Below are 27,641 nucleotides of genomic sequence, written 5' to 3' on the forward strand. Positions count from 1 at the left end.
ACTTTGCTTATCTTGAAAATCCGCTTATCTCGAAATTTTTCCTGGTTTTTACTACTTCATGTTAACGAGGTATTACTGTATTGGAACTACTGTTGTTTCATGTCTTCCACCAAAGCAGAATTGCAGATGCTATTCTGGTTATCCTAGAATTGTACTAATTTTTGATGCTTTGAGTGTGATAAACAAGGCAGTGCTGATGTTTTATGGAAAAAATAATATGAGTTGGTCATGATAATGAGGTATATCTGCCATCTAGAAGTTACGGCTGTAATTGCCCGTAATTAAGCCTTCTTGCGAATGCTAGCAGCCACTTGTGAAACAGGTCTAGCGCTAAAATATGAAAATCTTAGAGTGAGCTGTTCAATTCTAGCTTGTTGCCTATTCATGCACCACCTCAAGCACGTAATACTGCAGAATGCTTAATCACACAGTTTGGGGGGAACGCATGCAACTGGGAAGTTGTCGGGAATAGGTCAGAATGCATATGAAACAGTTGGTCAATTTCTACATTTGGTACTTGGTACACAACAGTGATTATGCCATCCCTGAAACATTTTGGTGTCCTTATTCCATGAAGTTAATATAAAAGAGCCCTTTTGATGACTACAGGGAAAAAAAATTGTAGTTTCGAATTATAGTGTGAACATTGTGCAATGAAGCCGCACCTGCAGTCTTTTGATACCGCATAAACCGGAATATAAGCAGGGATAATGAAGAAATTGCGGCCACTGACCAAGTCAAGGTGAAAAAAAAGATTTTTTTTTTCACCTTGACTTGGTCAGTGGCCGCAATTTCTTCATCATCATGTTACCTGACCAGACGAACTTTCGTCGAACTCTTGGCTACATAAGCAGGGATATCTTCAGAAAAAAAAAAGCAATCTAAAGTCACCCCTTGTCTCATACAGCGGTCTTTAACTGAATGTGAGTCGTCGTTTGGATATCTGTGGCAGGCATAAATATCGAAGCGAATGACAACATGGCCGCTCAGCACCAGTTTGGCGTTTCCGAAAGAAAGCTTGGCGTATTGCTGAGTGCACAAAGGCAACCTCCGAGTTCAACCCGTGCAAAACGTCATTTCGTGAGCGTAGTGCAGTTAATCCGCAGCTTGAGGACACACTCCCTGACTTAGTGCGGGAAGTTCGCGCGTACTCGCTGCCGGTGACCGGGTATACAATTCACTGCAAAGTCGAGCTCGCAAAGGCAAAGGATTTTGGCGTTTGTCACGAGCACAGATCGAATGTAAAATGCAGTGCTTTTTCGGGGTGGTAATTCTGGGGTAGAAGGCTAGGGATACTTTTGTGCAAGCTTGATAACTCCAGGGCAGTGTTTCAGCTATTCTCTCTTGCCCTAGTTAGTTTAGCACTGTGTAGCCAGACGGTGCCTTCAGAAAACGAAGAATGCGAACACCTGCTCCAGCAATATGAATTCACTCCAGCTCTGCCTCATTTTCATTTGTCATCATGTGGGACCCAATATTTGCATCAGTGCAGGAGCATCCAATACTGTTACTGCCAATAAGTTACAAATGAGCCCAGAGGAATGTAATAACATTTGATGAGAATCATCAAATTTTGTAACATGTAACTCGTAATAGGTTTGTGCATCTTTTCAGAGAAGGAATTAATATATATTCAGATATTCCACCCATTCTCACGTGTTTCTGCAAGGACATGTCACATGAAGCTTAGTGATAGTTACCTACAAACAGTATCCCTACTACAATGTCAGTATCCCACCGAGATTTTGTGACGTGGAGGACTCCTCACTAGGTCTTGCCATTTCGACCCAATAAGCGCAGAGCATAAAATGTGCGCCAACTATTGCGTCTGCTAAGTATTACATCGCTGCGCGCCGCGGAGAGATCTGAAATTTCAAACCGAACACCGTTTGCCCTTCTCCTCGCAGCCGCTCTGGTCCAAGCCGCAGGGTGGCATACACATGCTAGTGAGCCTACGTACATGTGTCTGGGCTGTGATGTTGCTCGTAGTAACACATGACCTCGATAATTATTCAAAGCAACATCGGTTATTTGTGTAATCTGTTGCTTGAATAGACGAATTAAAGTTTAGAGAAATAATAAAACACACACCAAACGTCTGTGTGTTTTTGTTTTACTTCACACAAGAGAGATATACTTCCGTTTCATCTGCTTGTTCCCACGTTGTGCAATCGCACATCCAGACAAAGAAACTATGTCATTTTCTACCATGTTCCAGCGTACGATCATGCTCTGTGATCCACTTGTGTCTGCCTCAGTATTCGTGTAGCACTGACTTATACCGCTAGTCAGGTGTCCTTGTGCACGGCGCTCAAGATTGTGCGCTGGGTGAAATAAGACAATTGCAACAGCTCGCGCGCAACGCCGTCAGCGGAAGTGCCCTGCACCACAAAAAAGCGAGAAGAAACAAAATGAAGGCGGGGCCCGTGTTGCATGCGTTGTGGGCTTCTCACCCGTGCTCTTGGGACAAAGGAACGACAACACAGTAGTGCAAACAATCACAAGGGCATTTATTGCACCTTTCATAGATCAGTTCCTGCTAGCCAAGTTGCTATCCACAAAACATGCCGATAGATGCGCGACAAATCGCGGAAGTCTGACTCACTGCGACCGGATTGCGAGTTAATATGTTCGCCCCATGCTGGATCCCAACGCCTGGTCATTCGCGCGTACTGTTACGCGAACAGTGGCGCGTTTGAACAAGCCCTCGTGAGACGGTCTCGCAGAAGCATGGATCGACGCACACGCGGAACGTCCGCGCTGCTTGCCGATCTTGAGCCAAAGAGGAAGTGCTTTCTCCTTTCCATGCCCAAGTAACCCCGCCCTGAGGCAGCGTTAGCAGCGCACTCGCGCCATCTCTCGTACTGCGCTTCAACCACACCTACCGCCGCGGGCACTAGGCCACGCGGCGAAGCCGAATTACAGGAGCCGGGAGCTATGCGCGGAAAACAACATATCAGGGGACGCGTGAGAGTCTCTCATCCCCATAGCGTCACGCATATCTTGAGCTCTAGTATGGGAGAATGCAGGGAAGGAATTTCACTTATGGAGGCTAGACAGGGCAAGTAGAGGGAGTGTCTTGCTTGGCAGTGGTGCTCGCCTCCTGAAATCATGGGTTTGCAGCACTGAAATATTTCTGTCTCGACTATCAATGAACAGATTTGAAAATGTTTTGCGGCAAAACGCTCTCTAGAGGACACGTAAAAACTTCCAGCGTATAACCGAAATTTGCTATGTGGCCTGGAGAGAGGCCCTTTAAGCTGGGTACAGTTGGCTTTCGTTTGACTCCAGTTAATTCGACTTGTTGGTTAATTCAGTCTTGGCCGAAGGTCCCAGTTGCTGCCAGTGCATGTCTATGGGGCTAAACTTTCGTTATTTCGATCCTATCATTGGCCTTTGTTGGATAATTCGAGCTTCGGATAATTCAAGCTTGACCAACTAGCATAAATACACCTGACCCCCAATATTGACCCCATTAGGGGCACCATCTGTCTCGACAGAGCTTAGGGGACAGAGAATGGATTAAACATGCATCATCTCCCGTCAAAAATGCCTATTTTCGGCCTGCCCTGGGAAGATCTTCAAGCAATGAATGTAACTCACCAATGTCTGGTCATGGTATTTACCTGATTCTAGCATCTGATTTCTTTTTTTTTTTTTTCGAGCAAATTAGGTCAAAAATTGCCTGCATGGTGAAATCAGGTGCGCTACCAAAACCACCTTTGCGGCGTTTTTATGCTTTGCTACAACTCGGATGTATTGCGGCCAAGCTGACCTTAAGAAACCATGCGGCGAAACTGACTTTAGGAAACTAGCCACCATTGTGCAACACTTATTAGACAACCCTTGCCCATTTTTCTTACTGAAAAATTGGGTACACGTTAAATTTATACTTTGTTTAAGAACTGTAATGCCATTTCTAAGCTAGTTTTGTACTTTGGGCATGTTTGATTCAGAGGCATGTTAAATTTGCAGAAAATACTGCCAAATAAATCAGTGGTGGGTTTTGGAGGCAGATAATTTGATAAATTTCGTAGGTTCTATCGGGGGTCGAAGTAATGGAAGTCGACTGCATTTGTGGCTGAGGTGAAATGAGGCTAACGAGAAGCTTGTTGAGCCGTTTGTTTGCTTTGGGTGTTGGGCACACTGTAACAGTGAACAATTACATGAGCTAGTGAGTGAGTCCTACTTTTGTTGGTGTTGTGGTGCTTTCTGGCAATATGTGTGTGCCTGTGTGCAATTTAGGGGATGTAGGCTTGTGCCTAGAGTTTAATGAAGAAACCAGTGAAAATAATCTTTTGGGTGGCGGTATGTCACTTCTGTGCTAATTAGCACCAGAGAACGAAGCAAGATTAATTTTTGGTGTTAAAGGACATTTCAGGGGCCCGGCAGCACATGTTCATGACTGAAATTTGAAAACGTCTTGAAAAATGACAACGCTTCCATAATTTCATGGTGACAGGAGAAGCAAAAGTTGATAGATGCATTCAAATAATTCAATTTTCTAGTCAAATTTTGTGAAAAATATTTTGTTCAGTTCTAGATGGGTACTGCAAGAGAAACGTCAGATAAAGTCTATGTCGTAAACAAATCTCTCTGTATCGATAACTACGTTCACTGCTGCTCACCTCTAAAAGTCTGACACATTGAGCGGTTTGTCAATGACAAGTACACAAGTGTTAACTAGTTGTTGTGCAAGAAATAGTATGTTTGACCTAACTAGTATAGTATAGTATGTAATAGTATAACCTCTGCTTCATCATAGTGGTGAAGCTCAGTGCAACAGAATCATTCTGAAAATGCGTTATAAAAATGACAAAGCCTCTTTGTCTAGTTGGCTTAGCACTTAACATTTGATCAATCTCTTGCATTCATTTCCCATGTAGACTTTAAGAGTTACAGCTATCTTGTTTGGCCAACTATAGTCAAATGTTAAAAAATAAACCTAAATTTAAGTTTAGATATCAAATTTCACAAATCTATCACATTTGATGAATTCAAGAATTTATTGAATAGCAGGGACCATATATATGACCACATTTCAATCTTTATTCATAAGTTGGTAACGTTGTGTGCCCTGGATGTTTTGACCATCATTATTGTCAAGGCTATCTCTTCTTTTCTGTTATTTGTGGCAAGTAAGAGGATATCCTGTTCATATTGTCACTGTCGCTGTGGTGAATAAGCACAGTACGCTACCAGTAGTAGTGAACAATGAATCTAATACTATAGTGGGTGAACTTGTTCTCACCAAGGAAAAGAGTACTCAACTGACAATGATAGCGACAAGCACAGTTGGCAGTCATCGTATCCAATTATCACGCAAGTCAGTTCGGTACATTGAAATCTCGAATTTGAACCCGCTTATTTCTAACTTCTGGTTTATTTGAACTATGGTTACTGGAACGCTGTGGTTCTATTGAAGTTTTGTGTATTTAAATTTGTGCAAATTTCCTGTAATTTGAATATGCAAGTGGGGTAACAACACAGGTCTTGAAGACGAAAAAAAAAAATGGTGAGAAAGTCAATTGTTCAATTTTGCTATGATTGCATTTTCGTAACTAATGATTCAATTTTGTTATGATGCGTGCAAACAATTAATGCTGAAAAATGCATACTTTTGCTAAATAGTAACACTTATTATGCAAACGTGCGAGTTTCATTCCCGAGAAACGCCATAAAATAGACAGTTTCGCGTCGTTCACAACTCTGCAACCGTTAAACGTAGCTTGGCCATATTGGTCTCCACCGAAAGTGCGTCCTTCAGGCTTTCTTTCCCACCAAATGCCAGCATTCAAATCTGTGCTGTGAAGGGGCCATCAAACAAGAAAAAGAAAATGAAACATTGCTATCTCATTGATCCACAGACAATGTGATAGAATGACTGTGAGCCGTTTCGGTGGCTTCTGGCACAAACAAGGCTGCCGCCATCAATTCATCGACTGTCATCAAACAGTGTCAAGTATTATGCCTAATGTCTATTGAAAATTTTGCACTGTGCACAAGCTTGTAAAAAATCATCGAAAATGTTTCGGAAGCGAAAAGATGCATCGCTGCCATTGATGGAGATGGTAGTCAGCATCGGAACAGCAGCAGAGAGCTCGACACCGATGAATGCGTGCCAGCTACTGACGCGGGCGCCATGGATGTAGCCCCGGCAGTTGCGATAGCGGCCTCGCAGGATGACGAAGCGGTCCAGCCGTGTGGACTGCGTGCATGAGGTTCGATTCCACTTTGTTGAGTGCAGACTGTGCATCCGGGAGCTGCAAGCCCAGCAAGAATTTCAGAACTCATGTCGATTTCAGCGACTAACAGAAAAACACAGTGCGCTGCAAGTGAGCGCAGTGCCCCCAAGTTTGCCCACGACACATGCAGGTATATAAACCTTGACTCCGTGAACAGCTTATTGGACGTTGCTACTTGCCAGGGGTGCTGTGGAGCATTGACTATTGAAAGGGACACGCATGAGTACGGCATAGCCGTGAAACTGAAAGTTTTATGCAGCAGTTGTCGTGAATCTCATTGGCAGTGGTGGTTGTGACAAGTTGCAGGCTCGGCGGACTGCAACCCATTTGAAATCACCAATCTTCTTGGAGCGCAGGCTGTGCAGAGCACGAGAAATGGGCAGTCTGTCCTAAATGACATTTTTTTGGCAATTGGAGTTTCCCACAGAGGTATGCACAACAAGATATAGCAGAATTACTTGAAAAGCACGCTGAACCCAGCAGCAATCAGAGCGTGCACCAAGAACTTGGAAAAATGTGCCTCTACCGTAAAAGAGCTTTACAAATTTTTATGGCACATGGCATGCCAGTGGCCACTGTTCTCGCCTTGGGGTGGCCGCTGTGATTGAGCTGTTTTCGGGGTATGCGCTTGATTATGCGGTCCTCTCCAATGTCTGCATCGGTTGTGAGTTTGAACCACAACCAGCCCACCCAGGTTATGGTGAATGGAAGGTAAAACATTCATGCAAAAAAGAAAAAAACATGAGCTGCAAGGCAGGCTAAATGGCAGTTGAGGCAGCAAAAATATTGGTTCAACGTTTGCTCCCACTGCATGGCCTCAGGTATATCACCATGCTCCGTAATGGGGACAGCATGTCATTTAATTACATTGATGAAGCCAAAGATTGTGGCTTTATTCCAGTTAAAAAAGAAGAATGTACAAATCAGATGCGGAAGGGCACAGGCACACCACTTTGTAACCTTGCGCTAAAGCACAAGTCTGATGAACATGGACAGTGCATCAGTGGTAAAGGACAGATGACGGGAGACCTGATCATGAAAGTCTCCAGCTGTTATGGAGTTTCAGTCAAGTCTTTTGCTGTATATGTGGACAAAAAGCATGGTTCACTATGGGCCACATTCTGTCGCATTACATCGATGGATGAGTGGCCCGATCACAACTTCTGCCTGCATGGTCCCAATTTATGGTGCAAGTATAAGTTGGCCATGGCAAAGAATAAGCCACCACCATAAAGCAGGTACAACCTGCAAGAAGTGGCTACCAGCGCACTGCGTCCAATCGTTGAGCGTCTGGCTGACAAGAAGCTACTGCAACGGTGTTGGCGAGGGCATACACAGAATGCAAGTGAGGCACTGCACTCTGTGATTTGGAGCCTTGCTCCTGAAGACAAAAATGCATGTGTTTGCAGTTGAGGAAGCAGCTGCAGAGGCTGTGATGAGCTTCAACCTTGGCATCCTTGAGACCAGCTCAAGCATATTGAGAGAGCTGAAGTTAGAAAAGAGCTCTAAAGGTAGTCTGAGGGCCACTGAAGAGGACTGCCGTCACACTGCTGGCATGGAGAGAAAGTGAGTGTCCTCAGCAGCTTTTCGAGCAGCTGCGAAGCGGAGGCTGCAAGAAAAGTCCCATCCAGATTACCCCCCTGCATGGAGCCTTCTGACCCATTCGCTTTGACAATTCCCTGCCTCCGGGAGAATAAAATGCTTTTTATTGCAATTATATATGGATACTCCAAACACATTTTTGCCATCGTCGTTGCTGTGATGTTCCATTAAAGTCCAAGGGCGATAACACCGTTGCCACGCATCGTATGCTGTATGTGCGAGTGAAAGCACGTGAGGGAAGCTGACAATTGCGGCTCAATGCGGCGCACGCGAACGAAGAAAGCAGGGAGCAAACGCGCCATTTTCTGTTGTGCTAAAGGCCGTAGGGGGATGGGAGGGAGGGAGGGAGTGTGGCGTGCTCCGGCAGCAACTGCGCATTTCGCGACTGGGCGCAAGGGGAACTGGTGATCGCGGCTCAATCTCGCATATATGGAGGCAAGCGCGCAGGCAGTGAGGAAGGGAGCAGGGGGCGTCTTCGACTCCGCCAACAAGTGTGCATTTTGTACGGTGGCGCGCACCGTATATTAAAAATGATCTGCACACTAACGTTGCTGCAGACGGCTCATACCTTTGTGCGTGCTGTGTGCTTGCCTTGTGTTCGACGCTCTTGTGTTGAAGTGGTAGACCGCATGAAGGTCACTTCGCTCGCTGCTGCTGACGTGCTTGTTCACACCAGCATTTTTACAGCAAGTGACCGCGCTCATCAAGTGTGATGTGCTAATGTTTGCTCATGCACGCTGACACCATACGCTTCTTGATTCAGTTAGTAAGCGAATGTTCCCAAGTTTATATAGCCGATAAAGCTACTATCCTTACTTCGTATAGCTGTGCACTAATTTGCTATCAGAATCGATGCTTCCCCTGCGGGCAAAATTGCGACCTTTCTTTTGGTTATCAGCAATGTTCCAGGAGTAATAGTTACTCTCCTAAACATCCAATTTTGGTATTTCATTTTTATCTGATAGCTAGGCTTCCAAGGATTGCAGTAAGTCTATAATACCACAATTCTGCACCTTGAAACATTTGGAAATTTTGATGAAATTAAAAACGAATATCATATGTCAAGTTACAATTTGGAATTTTCTTACCTTTGGATACAATGGAGGTATAAACATAAAACAATGCTTATTGCACTCCTTGAGTATTCAGGGCAATTTCTGCAAGTCATGCCAAAACATTGTAACAGAAAGAATTCTATAAAATATTTTCTTCATATGAGAAAAAACCTAATTGCATATTTGCAATGAGCACATTAAATTACATATTACCTATAAATTTCATTCCTCTACTAGCAATAGCAGTAATAGCATTGCTTGAGGCCCAGGTCCCCCCTTAGCTCAAACATGCCACACCACCGGCTGCTCTCAGTAGCGTGCCTGATCACGTGGTGGCGTTTCTGACGTGGCAGCGCAGCCACGTGCCATCTACGATCATCTTCCATTGCAAGTACCATATTTTGGCACGTATAACCCACACGAAAGATTTTAAAAAAGTTATCAGCAGGGTGTCTTCCAACTGGGAGAGCCTGGAATTCTTAGGAATTTTGAATAGTCTGGAAATACTCGGGGAAAGCTCAGGGAATCGGTGCTTCTATCGGGGAAAATTAGCTGTCATTTTATTGAAAGGGAACGAAAGTCACCCTAATGCTGGCTCGAGTAAAAGAGAGGAATTGTACCGAATTGTCTTTGGCGCCGTGTCGTCGGCTGGCAGAGTTGCCAGTGTACAGTCAATGACTAATTTTCGGGATGGCCGATTTTTTGTGACATGCCCGATAATGCAGACGGCTTCGTAGCACCACCACATACCCCATAGGTTCAATGTATAATAACGTCTGAAATTTCGGATGCAAGACCCCTTTGCCGTCCGATTTTTTTTACTTTTTGCCATGACCGCAGGTCCGAAATGGTATTAATCAAAACCGCCACCATTTTGATTACCTCGCCGCCTCGAACCGGCTCACTCACGCAGATCCGCTGGTAGCTGTAGCCGCCACCACAGCAACGCGAGGCCTTGCTGCTTTGACATTCGCTATTAAAGTTCTTGCAATTCAGTGCCATGTTTTTTCATTGAAAGAACTCGCCACTGTCAGCAATGGCACCGACTCCGCCTCTGTAATCTTCGTGATTGGCTTTGAAGCTTGAAAGCAAGACGCGTTGCATAATGCCGGTTCTCGAAAGGCAGTTTTGCATCAGCACAGAAATGTTACGCGGTGAAGCATATGTGAAGTATTATGGTGAAGCTTAACAAGTCTGCGAAGGGGAAATTGTCACGGGACAGTACGTATTCTCTAACTATGCACGTGTGCACCCGCCGTCTCCTGTTACAGTACGAGCACCAATATACCACATAAGTGTACTGGCCGGCCTTCAGAGCTTTTTCGGACATGACTGTGGCAATTTGAGCCCTTAAGGGCAGTAAAAGACATGCATTCATTTCTTCGGACTGCCCGATTTTTCGGAAGCTTTAGCGGCCCTTAGGTAGTTTGAAAAATCAGACGTTGACTGTATGACTGACCAAAAAGATGCTTCAAATGGTCCGTGAGGCGAACACATGGCGGAACAAGGACGAGAACAGAAAGGACCGTCGCATTGAGGAATGATTGGGAAAGGAACTGTGCCTCCTCTTCTTTGAAGGAGCTTGAGCTCAAAAAGGAAAGTGTTGGCTGACGCCGAGATGCAGGTGGCCCTCATGCAAACCAAAATAAACTCTTTGAAGCAGTGAAATGCAACACTGAGGCATTGTGCACAGGCCAACAGTATGTCAGGACAGTTGAGGTTGACTTTCCAGCTGCTGAGAGAATCTCACTTGTGACAAAGTTCAGGCCTAGTACCAACGAGCTTCCTATCAGTTGATAGAAATAGCTCATTTTCGAAAATATTTGCTTCTGTATGTATCTATCTTTATTCGTATTTGAACATGTTCGACTCGATTTGCAATGGGCTTTACTTTTTTTTTAGAAGATATACACTGTGCATTTTACTAACCCCTCCCTTCAGTTTTCTATTTTGAATAAAATAGGCATTGCTCCTTACTATTCAAAGTGTATTAAGTCGTCTTAAATTTTTTTTGCATGCTTACTAGAGAGTGACAGCAGAGGGTGACATGGTGTCAGCCCGTCTTGACATAAAATGAAGTTCTGTGCCACTCAGTGAATTTTGCTAAGGCACTCAGGGAAAACCTTAAAAGCTCAGAGGATTTGGAAATGTCAACTTGGTCGACACCCAGATCAGCAAAAGTCGGGGTGTGGCTTATATGCAAATTTTACCTTGAGGCTTCACAGCAGTTAAAATTTGTCATAACGTGTGAATTCGCGGCAGAACGGGCCACGATGCCATAAAGCCATGCTTCCAGAACTCGTCACTCATGTGTTACCTCGGTGCACGTATGCCACCTAATGCATTGGTCTTCCATTCATCGAGCTTCTCTTAATTCGAACTTCATCTAACTAGAACAAATTTTCAGGCCCCCTCGAGTTAGAATTATTAAGATTCAACTGTATTTATGCATTCTTAACCATTCTTGCCAAAGCAATTACTGGTGCTTGTGTAGATTTGAGATTGTGTATTGCTGTTTATGTTGCATATGTAGTATAATAATGCACGGCTGTCTCACTCTTTGTTTCGATGAGACGCACATCAAGTGCACCTTGTTCAAAAGCAATACTCTCATAACACTGACGAGTAAAAAGTAAAATTATGTACACATGGCAACGTTATATTTATGGTTAGCCTTAATGAATGGCTTGTCTTATTTACTGAATTCATGAAGTGTTGCTGAGCCCCTTCAGTACTTATGATGCGTGATGTAACACAGTACATATTGCTTATCTACTTGTGATCACAAATCGTCGTGGCAAAGGTGTTATGCTTGACTGTGATTAGGTACTGCTGCGGCTGCATCAGCACAGCTTGTTGCTCCAGAACCACTTTACAAATGCTTGTCCACCATTTGTGAAGAGAACAAAGGTCAGGGCTCCATGTCTACCCATCTCTTCAGGGATGGGTGTAGAATTGCTTAACTATTGGGATAGTGTACCCAAGCACGTTGGAGCATTAAGCATTTCAAAGTATTCACAGGCCGCTGGTCAATTGGGCATTGATGAGTGTGTACAGTCAAGGACAGATTTTTCGGACATGCCAGATAATTTGGATGCCTTCACAGCATCAGGAAGTACCCCATAGAGCCAATGTATAAGAACGTCTAAAATTTTGGGATGCAGAAACCTTTCGCCCTCCGATTTTTCAGACTTTTTGCCGTGACCGCAGGCCCGAAATGGCATTAATCGAAACCACTGCTGCCGCCATTTTGATTATCTCGCAGCGTTGAACTAGTGCTCTCACACACTGATCCACTGGCAGCCATCGCCACTACGGCAACGCTAGGCCTAGCTGTTTTGCCGTTCGCTACCAAGCTTCCTGTTGTTTGGCGTCGTGTATTTCATTGAAAGAATTGGCTGCTATTGGCAATGGCACTGGCTCTGCATTTGTCATTCTCGCCGATGGCTTGGAAGTGCGAAAAGCAGGCAAAAACCAAGTGTTGCATGATGCTGTTTCCCAAAAGTCAGCTTTGTCACAATACATTGGTGTTACGCATGAAGCATACATTATTTATTGCTGTGAAGCATACCAAGAGTAGAAAGGGGCAACTGCTAAGAGGCAGAGTATGAATTTCTTAATTATACACGTGTGCACTAGCCATCTCCCGTCACAGTACGAGCACCACACCCAATACACCCAATAAGTATACTGGCAGGCCTTCAGAGCTGTTTCAGATGTGCCTGTGGCAATTCGAGCTCTTGGGGGCAGTAAGAGGAATGCATTCTGTGATTCATATTTTTAAAATGAAAATGAGAAACCTGAAAATGATATATTTGGGCCAATTTTCACCATTAAGAGGAGCTTCGTAGTATGGACATTGCCATATAGCACCACGCATCACATAAAGTAGCCTTTGAATGATGAACATAATGTACACATTACTAATGTGTGATCGTTTTGTATGTGTGGAGTTTTCATTTTCACTGGCTGATATTTGCCTTTGGCAACATTGGACTGTATTCTGGCATAACACTTACTTTAATTTTAAGGGGAAAATAGCCTGCTTTTTTTTTCATCATAGACATATTTGTCAGTTTTTAGTTGGCTTTACATGGAGTATGCAGATTGCTGACAGGCAAATTGCTTGTTACTCAGAATGCTGATAGAAATCAAAATTAATTGCTCTGCTTTCAATCATGATGCCACGAAGCTAGCCATATTGTTGAATGGCAAGTCACAAACTATTACTGTGGTCTTTACAAGCAACAGTGGCAAACAAAGAGTAACAACAGCCACACAAGAAGAAAGCTGGGGCGGCAGATTAGGGGATTGTGGGTGGGGATACAGAGTGCTCCAAGTATCATTAGTGCTGTGTTTGTGTGGTTGTTGTGTTGTGCAAGTCTTGAAGCCTGCGTCTGTGCTTTACTTCTTGAGTCAACACCTTGCACCCTTCTTTATTTCTCTTATCGAGAGGCACCCTGTTTTTGCATATTCTGTTGGTGCCGTTTCTGGTGCAAGCGACTGAACTGCGTAGATGCATACTCTCATCTCTCTGCAGCTCTGCTCTTTTACGTTGTTCTTTTTTTTTTTCATTCTCATATTGTGTCACACTACTAGTAAGCAGTGTTGTTCCTTGCCGTCTCTGCACTGAGCACGTCTTTCTTCTGCCTTTTCTTTCTGTTCTGTAATGAAGCCGTCTTTGTTTCCTTCATCTTGTGACGTGCTCTTCATGTTTCACCACATTACGCACCAAGTGCCTCTTGCCCTCTCTTTCTCTCACACTCTCTCTCGTGGTTGTGTTCATATGTATATACATACATATATATATATATATGAATCATTTTCATTGCGTGTCATATTTGTGTGCCGCTGTATGTCTCTTCACATCTCTTTTTCTGTTCTTTATTTATTTCATTTTTTTTCCCTTGTGGTCTCACTGTTTCTTTCCCCCTTGCCCTCCTTTTTGTCCCGCTGCGTGGCTGCTTCCCCGCTCTTCCTCAAGGACGAAGAGGCAGTTTATTTTTGCTCCAGCAATTGCTACATGCAGTTCGCCCTCGCGCACCGAACCCCTTCATCGGCTGCAGCTCCCCAGCGAAAGGTTAGAGCAAAAAAAAAAAAAATCATAAAAGCCCTTAAAAAAAGACTAAACAGAAATGTCTCTTCTCTTCCTCTCACCTAATATTTGCCTTTCCACTGTCTTGCCTCCCATTTGTGTGTGGCTACTATCACGGATTACCTGGCACCTTTTTTCTCTTTCTCTCTTTTTTTATTGTGGTTTGCTATATGTTATGGAACATATATCGCTCTGCTCATGCTTTTTTTTCACCTTCTTTTCTATTCGTGGTCAATGGAGCTGACCCTGGTTTGCGGATTGGCTTGCCAACTTGTTCGTCGGTCATCTGGAATGAGAAAAGCTGTGCGCTTTTGTTTGCCCACTGCCTTCCTCCCGCCACCCTCATTTTTTCCCGGCCTTTTCCTCCCTTCTCTCTCTCTATGTATTTCCTTCAGCTTGCCTTCTCATTCCTTCATTACATTCTTTTACGCCTGACGGAAACATCAAACACTTCTCGATGTGCACGAGGCTTGCAAGCTGGCGGTGAAAGCATGCGCCTGCCCGTTTTCTTTGCCATTATGCTCTCGTCGGTGTGCCTTGTTGACGTAGAAGGGAAGTTTGCAGTGTGAGTGCCGTGCATTGAGCTTGCGAGTTTTTATCGGTAAAATCTGTGTGCTATTATTCTGTTTGCTGTGCTGCGAATGTGGCCTTTTAGTGACAGTTTTCAGGATGCTGTTTGTCGCTCTAACTGTATGCTGAGAGTCGGTAGTGCATCAGTTTCACTCGGGTCACGAGCGTCTAGTGTGAGGGAGCAGCAGATGAACTCCGTTCGCATACTGTAGCAGCGCCATCTTGTGATTACTCTTAGTATCGGTGTGTGTGGAAACACCATTGCATTAGCACCATACGCTTACTGCTTCATCTTTAGATTACACACAGCATCTGAGTGTGTGCGAACAGTAGTAGTGACTTAGCATATAGCTACCAGTCCATCTTGACATTACACATTGCACCTATGTGCATGCAAACAGTAGAGATTATAGCATACAACTACCAGTCCATCTTGATATTACACATATCATTTGTGTTTATGCAAACAGTAGTAATTTAGTGTACAGTTACTGCTCCATCTTGACATTACATATAGCATCTGTGTTGTGCACACAGTAGTGATTTAGCATACAGCTGCCAATCCATCTTGAGATTATGCACAGCACCTTCGATTTTGATGTATTCGGAATCGACTGTAGTACATTCTTTTTGGTGATAGCACACATTATCTTATATTTGCGAGCCCTATAAAAATGTAATTGTCTTTAATTTAATGACAAGCGATAGTATTTTAATGACAAGTGATAGCAATACTATGTTGATAGCCAATCACAGATGGTGCTTTGTGTGATAGACCAGTTCTATGAACACAGGAAACAGTTCCAGCATTCCTTCATGTTTATGTAAACGCGGCTGTGCTGTAGTGAGATAAGTAGCTGTGCTGATGTTTTTGGCTTTGACTTGTTGGATAAAATGGACGAAATTGTAGCACTTATAAACTGGAAGTCATGGCAATATTTCTTAGTGCACAGCTCTTATGCGCCAGCTCCTGCGGCGACCATCGGCGTTTCCTTCGTAACCGAGTGACCAAGCACAGCGGAAGATGAGAGCGAATGCGTCGCGCAGCGGGAGATGAAAAAAGTGGCAGGAGAGAAGTGTGAGAAGGAAAGCAGAGAGGAGGGTGCAGTGGAACCATGAGGCGGATAGTGGACGAGGGTATGGCAAAAGCATGAGAAGGAAATTGCAGTGCGGCGACAGCGGCTATGAGATGGTGTCAGAGTAGCGTGTGTTGTCTGGGAGGTTTGTTGGCGGTGGCACCTGTGAATCGCACCCGCACGTCACCCACGGGCTGGCCTGACACACTGGTTCGCGCAGTCTCCCGATTAGCAAGGCAGTGGCGCCATACTTTGTTCCGTTTTCTATGTGCCGGATGAGACCGATCGTCCACGCGAGCCAATATATCGCGAAATGAAAACATATGTAGAGCTGCACTCAAATTTCCATTAGGGAGTATCGTAATCATCGGTAAATTTTTTGCAGCGCTTAGTATCTTAGCGCACCTTTTGTTCCTTGGCGGAATTTATAGGTTTGTACATTTATAAATTTATTTTAGGGACATAGGTTATGAGATTGCTTAACAATGATGACACACACAAAAAAAAACATATACACGTGAAACATGCAAATACTGCTGCTCAACACCGATAAAAAGTGCAAAGTGTGCTATTTTGACAAATTTGGTATCCTTATTCTTTGACAAACTTGTTTATGGTCTCTTCATTTTATTTTATTATATTTTTTTCAGAATGGGCCTCTAAAATTTAAAAAAACTGCTGAAGGATCTGGAAACTGGCAACTGAATGCTTGCTTGAAGAAAAAACAGTGCTACAAAGATGCAGGCTAAAATAACAGTGTGGGGGGTCATCTGGCTGAACATTGTAAACGTCACAAATGCCGTCCGTATCTTCGTGACACCACGTTCCTGGCACGTTCTAGAGATAGACTAGAAAGAGAGGTATTAGTCGTGTTTTACATTGCAAAGGCCAAGGGCACGTGCATTAGCTGCCCGTCAGTGGCACTTGTCGAAAAAGAGATTGCTTTTCTGATGCGACAGAGAGGTCGGGATGTCATGGTGGTACTATTCGTGTTTCTATCTATAATCCAAAAGCAATATCACTAAAGGCTTTTCTGTGATCCTTTTCAAAACTTCATAAATGCTTTAATGCTGCTGGCATGATGTTTCTTTCCATTTCGCAAGGTTCTAGTATGTTCCTGGTTAATGTGCCTGGATGCTGAGTGCAACATACATATGTTAATGAAAAGCAAGGGTACATAGCACTGGCAGCAATACAATGCTAATTACCAGCACTGTTGCCTACATTATAGCTAGACTGTTTTGATCTATCATCGACACATATTCTAGACAGACAAGCACATTTGCCAGTACCAAGCAACCAATAGACAGCCGCTGTTGCGAATGCCACGAACTGATTTCAGTGCCAGACTTTTCATCCGCATGGCTTCCACATTTTGTAGTTAACCTTGGAGCAGATAAGAAACAATTGGCATGGTTCAGGAAAACTGAATCCCACATATCGCAAAGCTGCATGACGTAGTTTTGTGTTCCTGAACTAGCTTGCCCATCAGAACAGTCTCACAAACCTAGAAATTTGTCCATTGGTCTTGCTTTTTGTCTGCTGACTGAAGTCATGTCTGCATTGGCAACAGTTGAACTGCTTCAAAGAAAGGCAGGAGTTGTAAAGCTTAAGCTGTTCACCACGTGTTGCATCAATTAAACAATCACCTAAAGGATACAGGTGGTAGTTGTAAGCTTTAAAGTATTCGCCATCTGTTTCATCAGCTAATCAACCACCTAAATGGTATGTAAGCTTTGCGTAGTTGACATGTTGCAAAAGCTAAAGAATCACTTAAGTGAGGACGTGTAGGCAGGAGTTGTAAGCTTTGTGTTGGGCTGCTAAGCACGAGATCGCAGGATTGAATCCTGGCCACGGTGGCGACATTTTTATGGGGACGAAATGCGAAAATACCCATGTACTTAGATTTAGGTGCACATTAAAGAACCCTAGGCGGTCCAAATTTCCAGAGTTACACACAATGGTGTGCCTCATAATCAGATCGTGGATTTGGCATGTAAAACCCCATAATGTTATTTTTTAGGAGTTGTAAGTTTCGAATTATTCACCAATCTGTTGCACCAGCTAAGTAATCATCTAATGTTGAATTCCAATGGCGGAGTCGGAGCAAGTTTTTCTGCTCGTTTCGGAGCAAGTTTGTTCCAATGGCAGAGTGAGGGCGGGAGTAAGGTGTTCCAATGAGAGAGTCGGAGGGGATTCAGAGCGGGAGTCACTCCGTGGAGCAGAAAAAGCTGCTCCGCCAAAATCGGCGGAGTGGACCGGAACTCCGCGTGACGTATTTCCTTTACCACGTTTGTCCGCTGGGAGGCGCCACCGGTCACGACTCGCGAGGAAGCAAAAGCTGCTGCACCCTTGGCGAGAAATCCATTCCGCACTTTTAAAAAAACAACAGGTGAACGGCGCTGAAGAGACAAGTGACCGGTGCGGCGGTGCTGGAAGCAAACAGCGGAAGAAAATGACAACACGCAAGGTATCCTGGGTAACTCGGTGATAGAACTTCCGCTTCCGCCTTGCTCCGGCGGCGCAGGTTGTGTTCCATTCGCGGATCTGGAGGCGTTGCTCTGCGCCAGAGTCGAGTGCTCACTCGCAGAGTCCGTCGGCTGCTCCGACTCCGCCATTGGAATTCAACATAACTGATGTAGGGAGTAAAGTTGTAAACTTTGAGCAGTTTGCCATCTGTCGACTCAGCTAAACAGTCACTTAAGTGATGCAGTTGAAGTGTAAGCGGGGGTGTAAGCAGTCAAAGTGTATGCAGTAAGTGTAAGCAGTTAAAGTGGGGGGTATTCTGTAAGAGTCCACCTAGTGGACTGTCCATTTCGGCTGCTGCTGATTGGACGCAGCTGTACGAGAGAGGAGGAGACGAGCGGCCCTAGCCAATCAGCAGCGGCCGAAATGGACAGTCCACTAGGCGGACTCTTACAGAATACCCCCCCTCTGTTCACCATGCAAACAATGTAAGTTAAATGAGAAAATGCATGCAGACGTTTTAAGCTTTGAGCTATTTGCCAGCCACTGCGTAAGCTAACTCAGTTAAATTTCCCGAAGAAAAATGAGGTGCTGCAGCCCAGGCACACAATTATCTCAAGTGTTCTATTCAATGTTGTGAACCAAAAAGGCAATCTAGTTGTGAAACCTTAGCGAAAACATGGGCTAGCAGTAAGCGTAAGATCTTTTTTTTTTTAGCTTCTTAGAATAAAAATTCAGCTAACTGTGCACCATGTGAAAAGCTAGCACGCTTCTATAATCTGTGCATTTGGGTGACCATGCACAACTGACAAACAGCTTCGATAGAGAAATTAACAGCTGTTTGTTCCACGCAGCTGTGATTAGTGCAATATTTGTAATGGAGAGCCTTTTCAAGGGCCACCCAGTGCAACCCAAGGGGCGTGTACTAGTTTATGCAAGTCCAGGGCCAGTTCCACGATCACACGAAATAGGCCTGGCATATCCTGCGCAAAGTGCCTGCACTTTTTTTTTTCCTGCCAGCGCTGGGAATGCCGCAAACTCCAATCTGCACGAAGCTTGCACTCGCACTAAATGAATGGCATTGCGCAGAAATGCATGTCATGTTTGACGTGAATCATTGCATCCTAGCTCGCAGTTGCATTTTGCAAAAATGCTTATCTGCTAATTTATGTATGCATTGGAGAACTACCGAAAGTCTAAACCATGGAGTTTGCTACAAATAATACTAGAGAGAACTCTGGCGCTGCGATAGTTCAGATACTGTGGGAGTGAGGGTCAGTACATGGATTTGTCTAACCTACGTGCTTGCAGCTTCAAACATTCTTTTGAGGTTATTTATTACGCTTATATTTCTAAATTTTTCAAGCACTCATAATTTTCTAAGCATAGCAAGGCAATAAAACTCTGCACGCAGGCATAATTATAGCAAATCGTTGCATTTATAATGCATTATTTGGTTGAAAGTAATAAATTTGCAAAGTCACGAGATTGCTTGAAAGCCATAAGGATGGATTTTAGACAAATCAATGTGCTAACCATTGTTCTCATGCTGGCTGAACCGCCAAACTTGCCGATTTTGTGGATGCTAGCGCCAGCATTCCCTCCAGCAAATTTTGTAGGAAGTTCTGTGGTCTAAACTGTCTTGCAGTTCTTCACCGTGGCACTCCCCACACCTTAGGTCTAGCTTCATTGTTGCTTAAACTCGATCAGTCATTCAACCATGTCAGTTACCATAGCAATCATGACCTGCTTGGCTTCTCTGGCTTAATCAGGAGGCCACGGTGGTGTGCCATGCCGCCAAAGACGAGCACGGTGGCTTTCGGGGCGAGTGTTGCAAGGAGCGACTGATGAACAAGATGGAGGAAGATGAGGAGCCCTGCATCAAACAGGAAGAGGACGGCAGGGTCACACCCCAGGAGGAGACGCGGGCAAGCACCGAGGACAACACCTCGGAGGGCCGCTTGCTCGCCGACGAGGAGGACAGCGAAACAAGCATGGACTCCACCCACAGGAAAAGGGTAGCTCGTCATTCGATTAGCAAGGAACAGGTGAGCACATAACGGGTCGCTGTTTCAATATGCAGCTAAAAGAGCATAGGCATTTTGTGCCCTCCATGCTCCCACCATGTACAGTAGAGTAGGCAGTCAAGGTGCAAGCTGCTTTTCAACGACATTGCGGCACAAAAGAAAGGAGGTAGTGGGGGCATGTTTTATTGGCCAAGCACATGTGTGGACACGTGTGTGGGCAAGCTCACTGTACTCTTAGACCCAGCTGAGATTTCATATCTCAACTGCAAATGACATCACTCATACGTTTGATGACATTCTGGTTTTTTATTAAAGTTATGTGCTTTTTTTAAATATATGTTGCACTGTATGTGCACACGCTCCTGTTTTTTAAAATCACACTTTTCTAATAAAAGTTGTAAGTGTAGCAATAACTTCTATCTTCATCTGCTCCCATGCTCCAGTATTTTTTTTTTTTTTTTTGTGCGCAGTTAAAATGGTCAACCTATACCAATTTGCTCAAGTTTCTGTTTTGCTGGAGCACTTGATAAGTTACTATTTTTCCTGCCTGGGAAAATGCAAACCAGGGTTCATACACCTTGAAACCCTTGAAAACTTGAATTTGAAAAAAGGTGTTCAAGGGCCCTTAACACTTCCTGAAAATAAATGCCCTCCTTGATTTCCTTGTGAATATTCAAAGTAACAAACCGCATCGGCACCATGCCTTTGACAGCCTGGAAATCCTTGAATTGTCCTTGACTATTGCGTCGAAGGCTCTGAATGAACCATGATGCCAACTTTGATTTCCAGCATGTTCTGACTTTTTTTCAAGCGCTTCATGACAATGTAATGGTGTGATGGGGAGTGTCAGCATATAATGGAGTGTTCTGCTCGATGAATTTGTTGGTGTCTTGATACCTGCACATTTGTGTTCCACTTCAGTCACGTAGATGAATTAGAAGGAAATTCCTTCCTGGCAATTTAACGACACTGTATCTCTCACCTCTTCTTTTATTTCATCTCTTACATAGGAACCTATGGTCAAGAAGTGGAAGGATGTTCGGTGGAGGCTGTGGTCTGTCGACTTGGTAGGCGTCACGAAGTATGAACCTCCGTCGGAAGAGGAAGTTGGTCAGGTGAGGCTGTTTGCTTCACTCAACTGCCACCATGGGTTATTTGCTGTCACTTTACTTTGCTGAGCTGTGTGCTGTGCTGAGCTGTGCTGTGCAACCTTTTCCCGTGAATTGCCAGCTTGCCATTGCCTGCATTCAGATACGAGTAATTGTCAGTAATTGGGGTGTGGTTCTTATGAGTGATGTGTGGCTTTTGCTTGCAGCTGTTGGATGCTCAGGACATATTCCTAAAGCCCGAGAATCCTGTAGAAGACACAAGGCAGTGCATCCTGTGCCATGACATTGGGGACGGGGAGACCAATGGCCCTGCCAGGTACCAATTGTCTAGTCTCATTGCTCAGTTAATGAATTAATTAGTAGCATCCTGCAAGGGCAGCATTCTTGGGCAATCACTTTTGAGAATACAGTAGCCAACAGATTTTTCGGCCTCCTAAAATTCGGACTTGCTGGATATTCCAGACATTGTGAATACACTGTCAGGGTTCCAATAGAGCTAATGCATTTCCGCGACTGATTTTTCAGACAAATTTGTGCCCCAAAGTTTGGTTTTCCGCACCAAGTCTCTTGTTCTTAGCCACGCTACCCAATCTTGGAGACCGACATGTTGTATTTTCCTCTGGCCTGGCCAGGCTTGGCTTCCAGTGGCCTGCTCTATAGCCTCCAAGATATGGAGGTGCAGGCTATCAATAGAGAGAGCGCACCATCCACCATCATCTTTTTGTGTGTTTGTGCGGCTTCGGATTTGTGTGATTGGCGCCACCTCTTGTGCTTTGAGAGAGAGTCATGTATGCCTTGTTGGCAGAGTGGGAAGACGTAGCATGGGATCCAGGGCTACATTATGATTAAGAAGCAAGTAAAGAAAGATCTGTTTTTGTTTTTCAAGTTTTTTGATGCTGCTAGCAATCATGAGCTTAGTCAGTTAGCAACCATGAGCTCAATCAGGACGTCAGTACGTTGGAATTGCAACCTTATAATTATCCTTGATGATCCCAGCAATGAATGACATGTCTCCTTTCTAGTTTTTTCAAGTAGATGCTGAGAGTCTCATGCCATAAAATTTTAGTTCTGGAAGCACTGAGAAGCATTGTTGATCGGCAATAATTGTTTAAATGAGCAGCGGCTCTGTTTTACGTTTAGTGGAGTTGGGAAAAGAGCTGTGAGTTTAGGTTTGTTTGTGAATACACTAACTACAAGAAAAAGGCTGAATGATTTTTAGGACTGTTACCTGTCATCCTTGTTTGACTCAGTTGGTTTGCCTTTAGCATCCCTTTAATGGCAATTGTGTCATGTACCTTCTTGCAGGTTGCTGAACCTGGATGTAGACCTGTGGGTACACCTAAACTGTGCCCTGTGGTCGCAAGAAGTGTACGAGACGTGTGACGGAGCACTGATGAACGTGGCCTCTGCCTGCCGCCGGGCGCTGCTGGTCACTTGCAGCCGGTGCCATCGCACGGGTGCTTCACTGCACTGCTTCCGAATGCGCTGCCCCGCTGCCTATCACTTCCCCTGTGCCACCCACGATGGTTGCTCCTTCTACAAGGACAAGGTGCGCGCAGATTTTCTCCCTTTTGCGGCAGTCATTTCACCTTCCACGATTCATTCACTGTGCGTGGATTAGTAGACTTTCTTGCTTGAGTCGTATTTTAGCTTCTTCTCTGGTGCTGTGGGGTTTTACATTGACATTTGGTTTCTGCCGCAGACCATCCTCTGTCCTCAGCACACGCCTCGTGTCCCAAACCTTGAGAACGTTCTTGAGTCGGTGGCCGTTTTCCGCAGGGTGTACATAAGTCGCGACGAGCACAAGCAAGTTGCAAGGTAAGTTCTTGCTTCCCTGTCCCATTTGTAGTGACGCACTTGTCGTGGGGCTAAAATTCACTTTGTAGAAGGATCAGCACAGCAGTTTGTGTTCATATTTGTTGTCTCCAGTCATCCTAAGCAGGTGCCCGATCTGCCTTTGCACTAACAATCTGTGTGCATTGTTTGTATAGTAAGATAGAATTTAAAGAAACAGCAGTTGGCAGCCAAGGCACACACACCGCGCGAGGTTGTTACTCTGCCAACCAATCACAGATGCAGACAAAACTGTTGTCATGCGACCATTTCAACACGGTGTCATACTTGATACCTCCGGAGCGTCTGCTGTTTTCGAAGAGTCTTTTTATCGGTGGAAGCGATGACGTGTGCAACAGACACGGACAAAGTGTATGGAGTCTGAGCATTTCACTCTTCAAAAGTCTGCGGTGCAGTTCATTTCACTGCTGACCCCGTTTTACTCATCAAACTTCACTGCCAACTGAAGTGAAACTTTGCAATAAATAGTTGCCAATAAATAGTTGCAGGGAAGTGAGCGTTTTGTTTCGGTTCAATAAGGAATTAGGCTTTCACCGTTCTACTGTAATAGACAAGCGAAAACGTACAAAATTATGCGCTTATCATTTTATTTTTGTGCTTTTACCGCCTTATTTAGGTAACAAGGAAAGTATGAAGTACGAACTATTTGCAGCCTTGCAGAGGAACGGTGGCTGGCGGCTATGAGGGCATGGGTGGGGCTTCACTGCAGACTTGAGTTGTGTCAGACTATAGCTAATTTTCTGCGCTGTCATACTTATTGTTTTCTTCAACTGTCTTTGTGTTAAAGAAACTCACAACAGGCCAGAACATGTTGTGAGACGTTGATGGGAATAAAGTGATTGTGATTTATAGTGATAGAATCCAGCATGCAGTTCGCAATTTAAATAGAAATTATAATTTTAAATTGGCAAAGAAAGTTCTAAAAACCAGTAAGTGGCACAGCCTCATGGTGAAGTCTTGGTACTTCAGATGTAGTATACGAGATTGCTTTTCATAAGTTGGTTCTTATTAAGTAAACCTTACTTATTACTTAAAATTGGAGTGCATTGCAAAAAAAGCGGCACACTAACAAGCAACGCTGCCTTCATGGTAACGGGTGGAGCGCTAGAACAGGCAGAGATATTCAATGCATCGCGGCACACATGAGGGCTGTTGTACGCATGCAAGTTTGCGAGTTAGTACTCCAAGTTCTGTGGCCTCTGTAAGGTACAAAATGCCATTAACGAATTGTGCCCTGAATGGGTGCCAGCACCGCAATAGTAGCACCACTGGCATATCCTATTAATTAGCTTGGCTTGACTAAAGAAAAGCCTGGCGCATGCAGCCAGCAAAAGCATGGCCTTTGAGACTAGCTTGTGTTACTTGGGGGGAGTCGTTGTTGGGGCATAGATTCGAATGCCACCTATTAATAAGAATAGTTCAACGCTTCATAAAACATCAACCGCAGAAACATTGGCTTGATAAACAAAATACAGTAGAACCTCGTTCATACCTTTTGTGAAAAACCACGAGAAAAAACATACTAACCGGGAAAACGTACAATCCGAAGTAACTAAAAAGTTTGACAGACTCCACTACTTTTGAAATCTACGTAATGCGAAGCGTTGTGCGGATCGTTGCGGCACAAGACCCCAACATGCCTCGAGCTCACGGTGCTCCGGTGGCACGAGATGCATTTTGTTGTTTTCCTATTCCGTGGTGTATTGAGAGGGTGACGGGAAACCAAAACAAGTTCGAACAGGCGGGTGATGCCGGATGCTGTCGAAGCAAAATGTGATGCCCACATCGCACTGCCTGCAGCAGGGAACAGCGGCGCGTTTGGATTCTCGCCGCCTACTAAAAGTGCGCAGTACACTACTAATGGCACCACGCATAGTAAAACGGATAGGTGAAGATGCTTATCGCAATGCGTTTAGTGGGGATAGCTGTGAATGCAGCATGCGACGACCCGAGCGGAGGTCTGCGGTTACTGGAATAAGAAACTGTGCGTGCCGTCAGTTTCACGTGAAATGGGCGACTATATACTGTTCTCAATCGCGCGCGCCTCGCACCTTTTCTTGTTCACATAGGATCTAGCAGGTGGAAAACGTATATGATCACAGTCTTCAGCAGGGAACAGCGATGTGTTTTGGTTATCGCATATTAAAAGCATGCGCTGGGAAACAGATAGTCAAAGATGCTTATCTCAATAGAATTGGTGGTGATAGCTATGAATGCCGTGTGTGACAACTCGGAAGAAGATTTGCTGGTACCGAAATGAGAAACTGAATGGGTGAGACAGGCGGGCGAGTAATGCGGTGAATCCACTGCAGCAGGTAGTTATAAACTATTCTTGATTGCGCACGCTTCGCGCATTTTCTTGTTTACGGGGGTTCTAACAGCCGGAAAACGTAGCATACAGTCGCACTTCGGTCACATACTGAATGTTGCAACCGACAAATTGTGTTTTCTGGGAACGTATGAACCGGTAAAAAATGAGCTTAACTCTATTGGGTCATTTTTTGTGTTCTCACTTGTGAACGTTAGCGCCGGGAGAACGTACATAGTGGGATTGTATCGACGAGGTTCTACTTTATTACTTTATTAGAGCTAGAGCCATACTTGTCTGCTTCCCACCAATACTGCTGTATAATCTTTATCTCGCCCACCTATCACTGTTTCCAGCATGCTTCATGAGCATGGTTACATCTTCACTGCAGACATGAAAATTCTACTAAAAAATGTTCCACAGCGTTTTCTGCATTACCACTGCACAATTTTACACTCAGACCAGTAAGCATTCTGCTGCGCTAAAAAAACTGGTACCATCAAGATTGGTGGTTAATCCCTTTAAGTATCCATACAATCACCATCTCTATTCACATTGCACACTGCTATTGATGGTTGCAGAATGGTTTTGAGGGATAGGCCTTTGTTGTGGAGTCTCTGGTGTTTAATAATGTCAGTGCCTGCTCGGTGGCCTTTGCAGTTGTAATCGGGCACACTGTAAACAATGTAAATATTGTCATCTGGCTTCTGGTTTTATAAACAGGATCGTGTTTTATGATGCTGTTAGTTGTACACACCGCTCAGTGTGCAATTTTTGAACGATTCTAAAAGGGGAAACTTCGGTGGAGATGTGTGAGTGTGTTTGGAAAAACTTGCCGCCTCTCCGCAACCTTGTAGTCCTGCCGGAAACTGCTCTTTGACCAGCACGCCTGGCACAACAGTACCCCTTTCAGTGCAGAAACATGGAAGGCCTCTGGTTTATTAACGTTCGACACAGGACCTGACTTTTCTTAGTGCTTTGTAGAATGCGCTGTGGTGAGTTGCGGGTGGCTGCTTGACTCTTGACTGAGTTTGTGTTGTCTGCATCGCAGCATGTTTCACAAGGGGGAGCAGAATCTCCTGCGAGTGGGCAGCCTCATCTTCTTGAGCATCGGACAGCTGTTGCCGCACCAGCTGCAGAACTTCCATACACAGAATTGCCTATACCCTGTAAGTGACGCTTGCCTTCTGCGCAGTTCTAGTTTGGCTTGTGTAAGTGACAAACAGCAATGCACTTTTTGTGGATTTTTCATTTAAAGGCCAACATTTGTGATCATGACAAAAATTGACCCAATTGAGTTACAGTAGGCTCCCTTTAAGGCAAGCTCGAAGGAACCATGAAAATCTAGTTTGCTATAGTCATTAGCAAGACAATTTCACTTCGTTAAAACAGCGTTCTTAATACAGTCGAACCCGGCTACATCGAACTTGCAAAGAAATGCCTATAAGTTCGATATAGGGCATAATTCGACTTAAGCCTGCTAATAGATTAGATGTCATAAAAGCACGTAACATTTATAAAATCACTTTATTGATGAAACTAGCTTAGCTTAGCACGAAATAGCCCTGTATTTTCTTCTACTTGGGCAATCTCGCTGCCTGCGACGCACGTACTTCGCTACATTGTCTAAAGAGTCGGAGCAGCCGAGGCCGCAACCTTCCACATTCGTGCAGAAGCACCAGACTAGTGCGCGTGCACCAATCACCTCGGAGGATGTGGGCAAAGGACCATCGTTGCTTTCCTCATAGTGCCTACTTTCACTTGTGCTCGGTACGATGTTGGCAAGGTAGTCTTCGTCTTTGGGCTCTGCTGTGGTCACAAACTCGCAAACTCATTGACCGTTGACCCCTCAATGACTTGCGGCAACACCTTCGGCAACACCGGGAACAGCTTCGTCGCACTCATCAGAATTTACAGCCACCACCGGCACGCGGAAGCCGGCATGCCTGAAGCAATTTCAGACGAAGCACTTGTACACAGCCGCGCGTAGGCGTCGGGCGCCACGGGCACCGGGTCGTGAGTTTGCTTTAGCCCTAATCTCCGCCCTATTTTTCAAGATCATGCTGAGAGTGCTCCTCGGAATCTTGCACACTGCGGAGTCATCTGACTTCTCACCGCGTTCAACCCGATTTATGATTTCAAGCTTCACGGCGAAAGGCAAATTCTGCTGCTTCATCACGGCAACACTGCGAGAGAAGGCCCACAAGGCGCAACCACAGTGAACCAGAAAAGCA

The 27,641-nt window shown here is 44.6% G+C and overlaps 1 protein-coding gene across 6 annotated transcripts in view; it reads left to right on the plus strand.

Annotated features, from left to right (window-relative positions):
* The window catches only part of LOC126530817 (uncharacterized), a 230,873-nt gene that overhangs the window by 191,184 nt on the left and 12,048 nt on the right, over positions 1 to 27,641 (plus strand). For 5 of the 6 annotated variants that reach the window (XM_050178103.3, XM_050178109.3, XM_050178107.3 and 2 more), the window contains 7 exons: positions 13,887 to 13,982; positions 19,882 to 20,157; positions 21,147 to 21,251; positions 21,452 to 21,561; positions 22,551 to 22,794; positions 22,948 to 23,063; positions 26,459 to 26,576. In XM_050178103.3, the coding sequence (XP_050034060.1) occupies positions 13,887 to 13,982; positions 19,882 to 20,157; positions 21,147 to 21,251; positions 21,452 to 21,561; positions 22,551 to 22,794; positions 22,948 to 23,063; positions 26,459 to 26,576 (1,065 nt within the window). The remainder of the gene's footprint in view (positions 1 to 13,886; positions 13,983 to 19,881; positions 20,158 to 21,146; positions 21,252 to 21,451; positions 21,562 to 22,550; positions 22,795 to 22,947; positions 23,064 to 26,458; positions 26,577 to 27,641) is intronic. The other variant, XM_050178108.3, reaches the window with a different exon arrangement.

This window comes from Dermacentor andersoni, chromosome 5, assembly GCF_023375885.2.
Source record: "Dermacentor andersoni chromosome 5, qqDerAnde1_hic_scaffold, whole genome shotgun sequence".
Lineage (NCBI taxonomy): Eukaryota > Metazoa > Arthropoda > Arachnida > Ixodida > Ixodidae > Dermacentor > Dermacentor andersoni.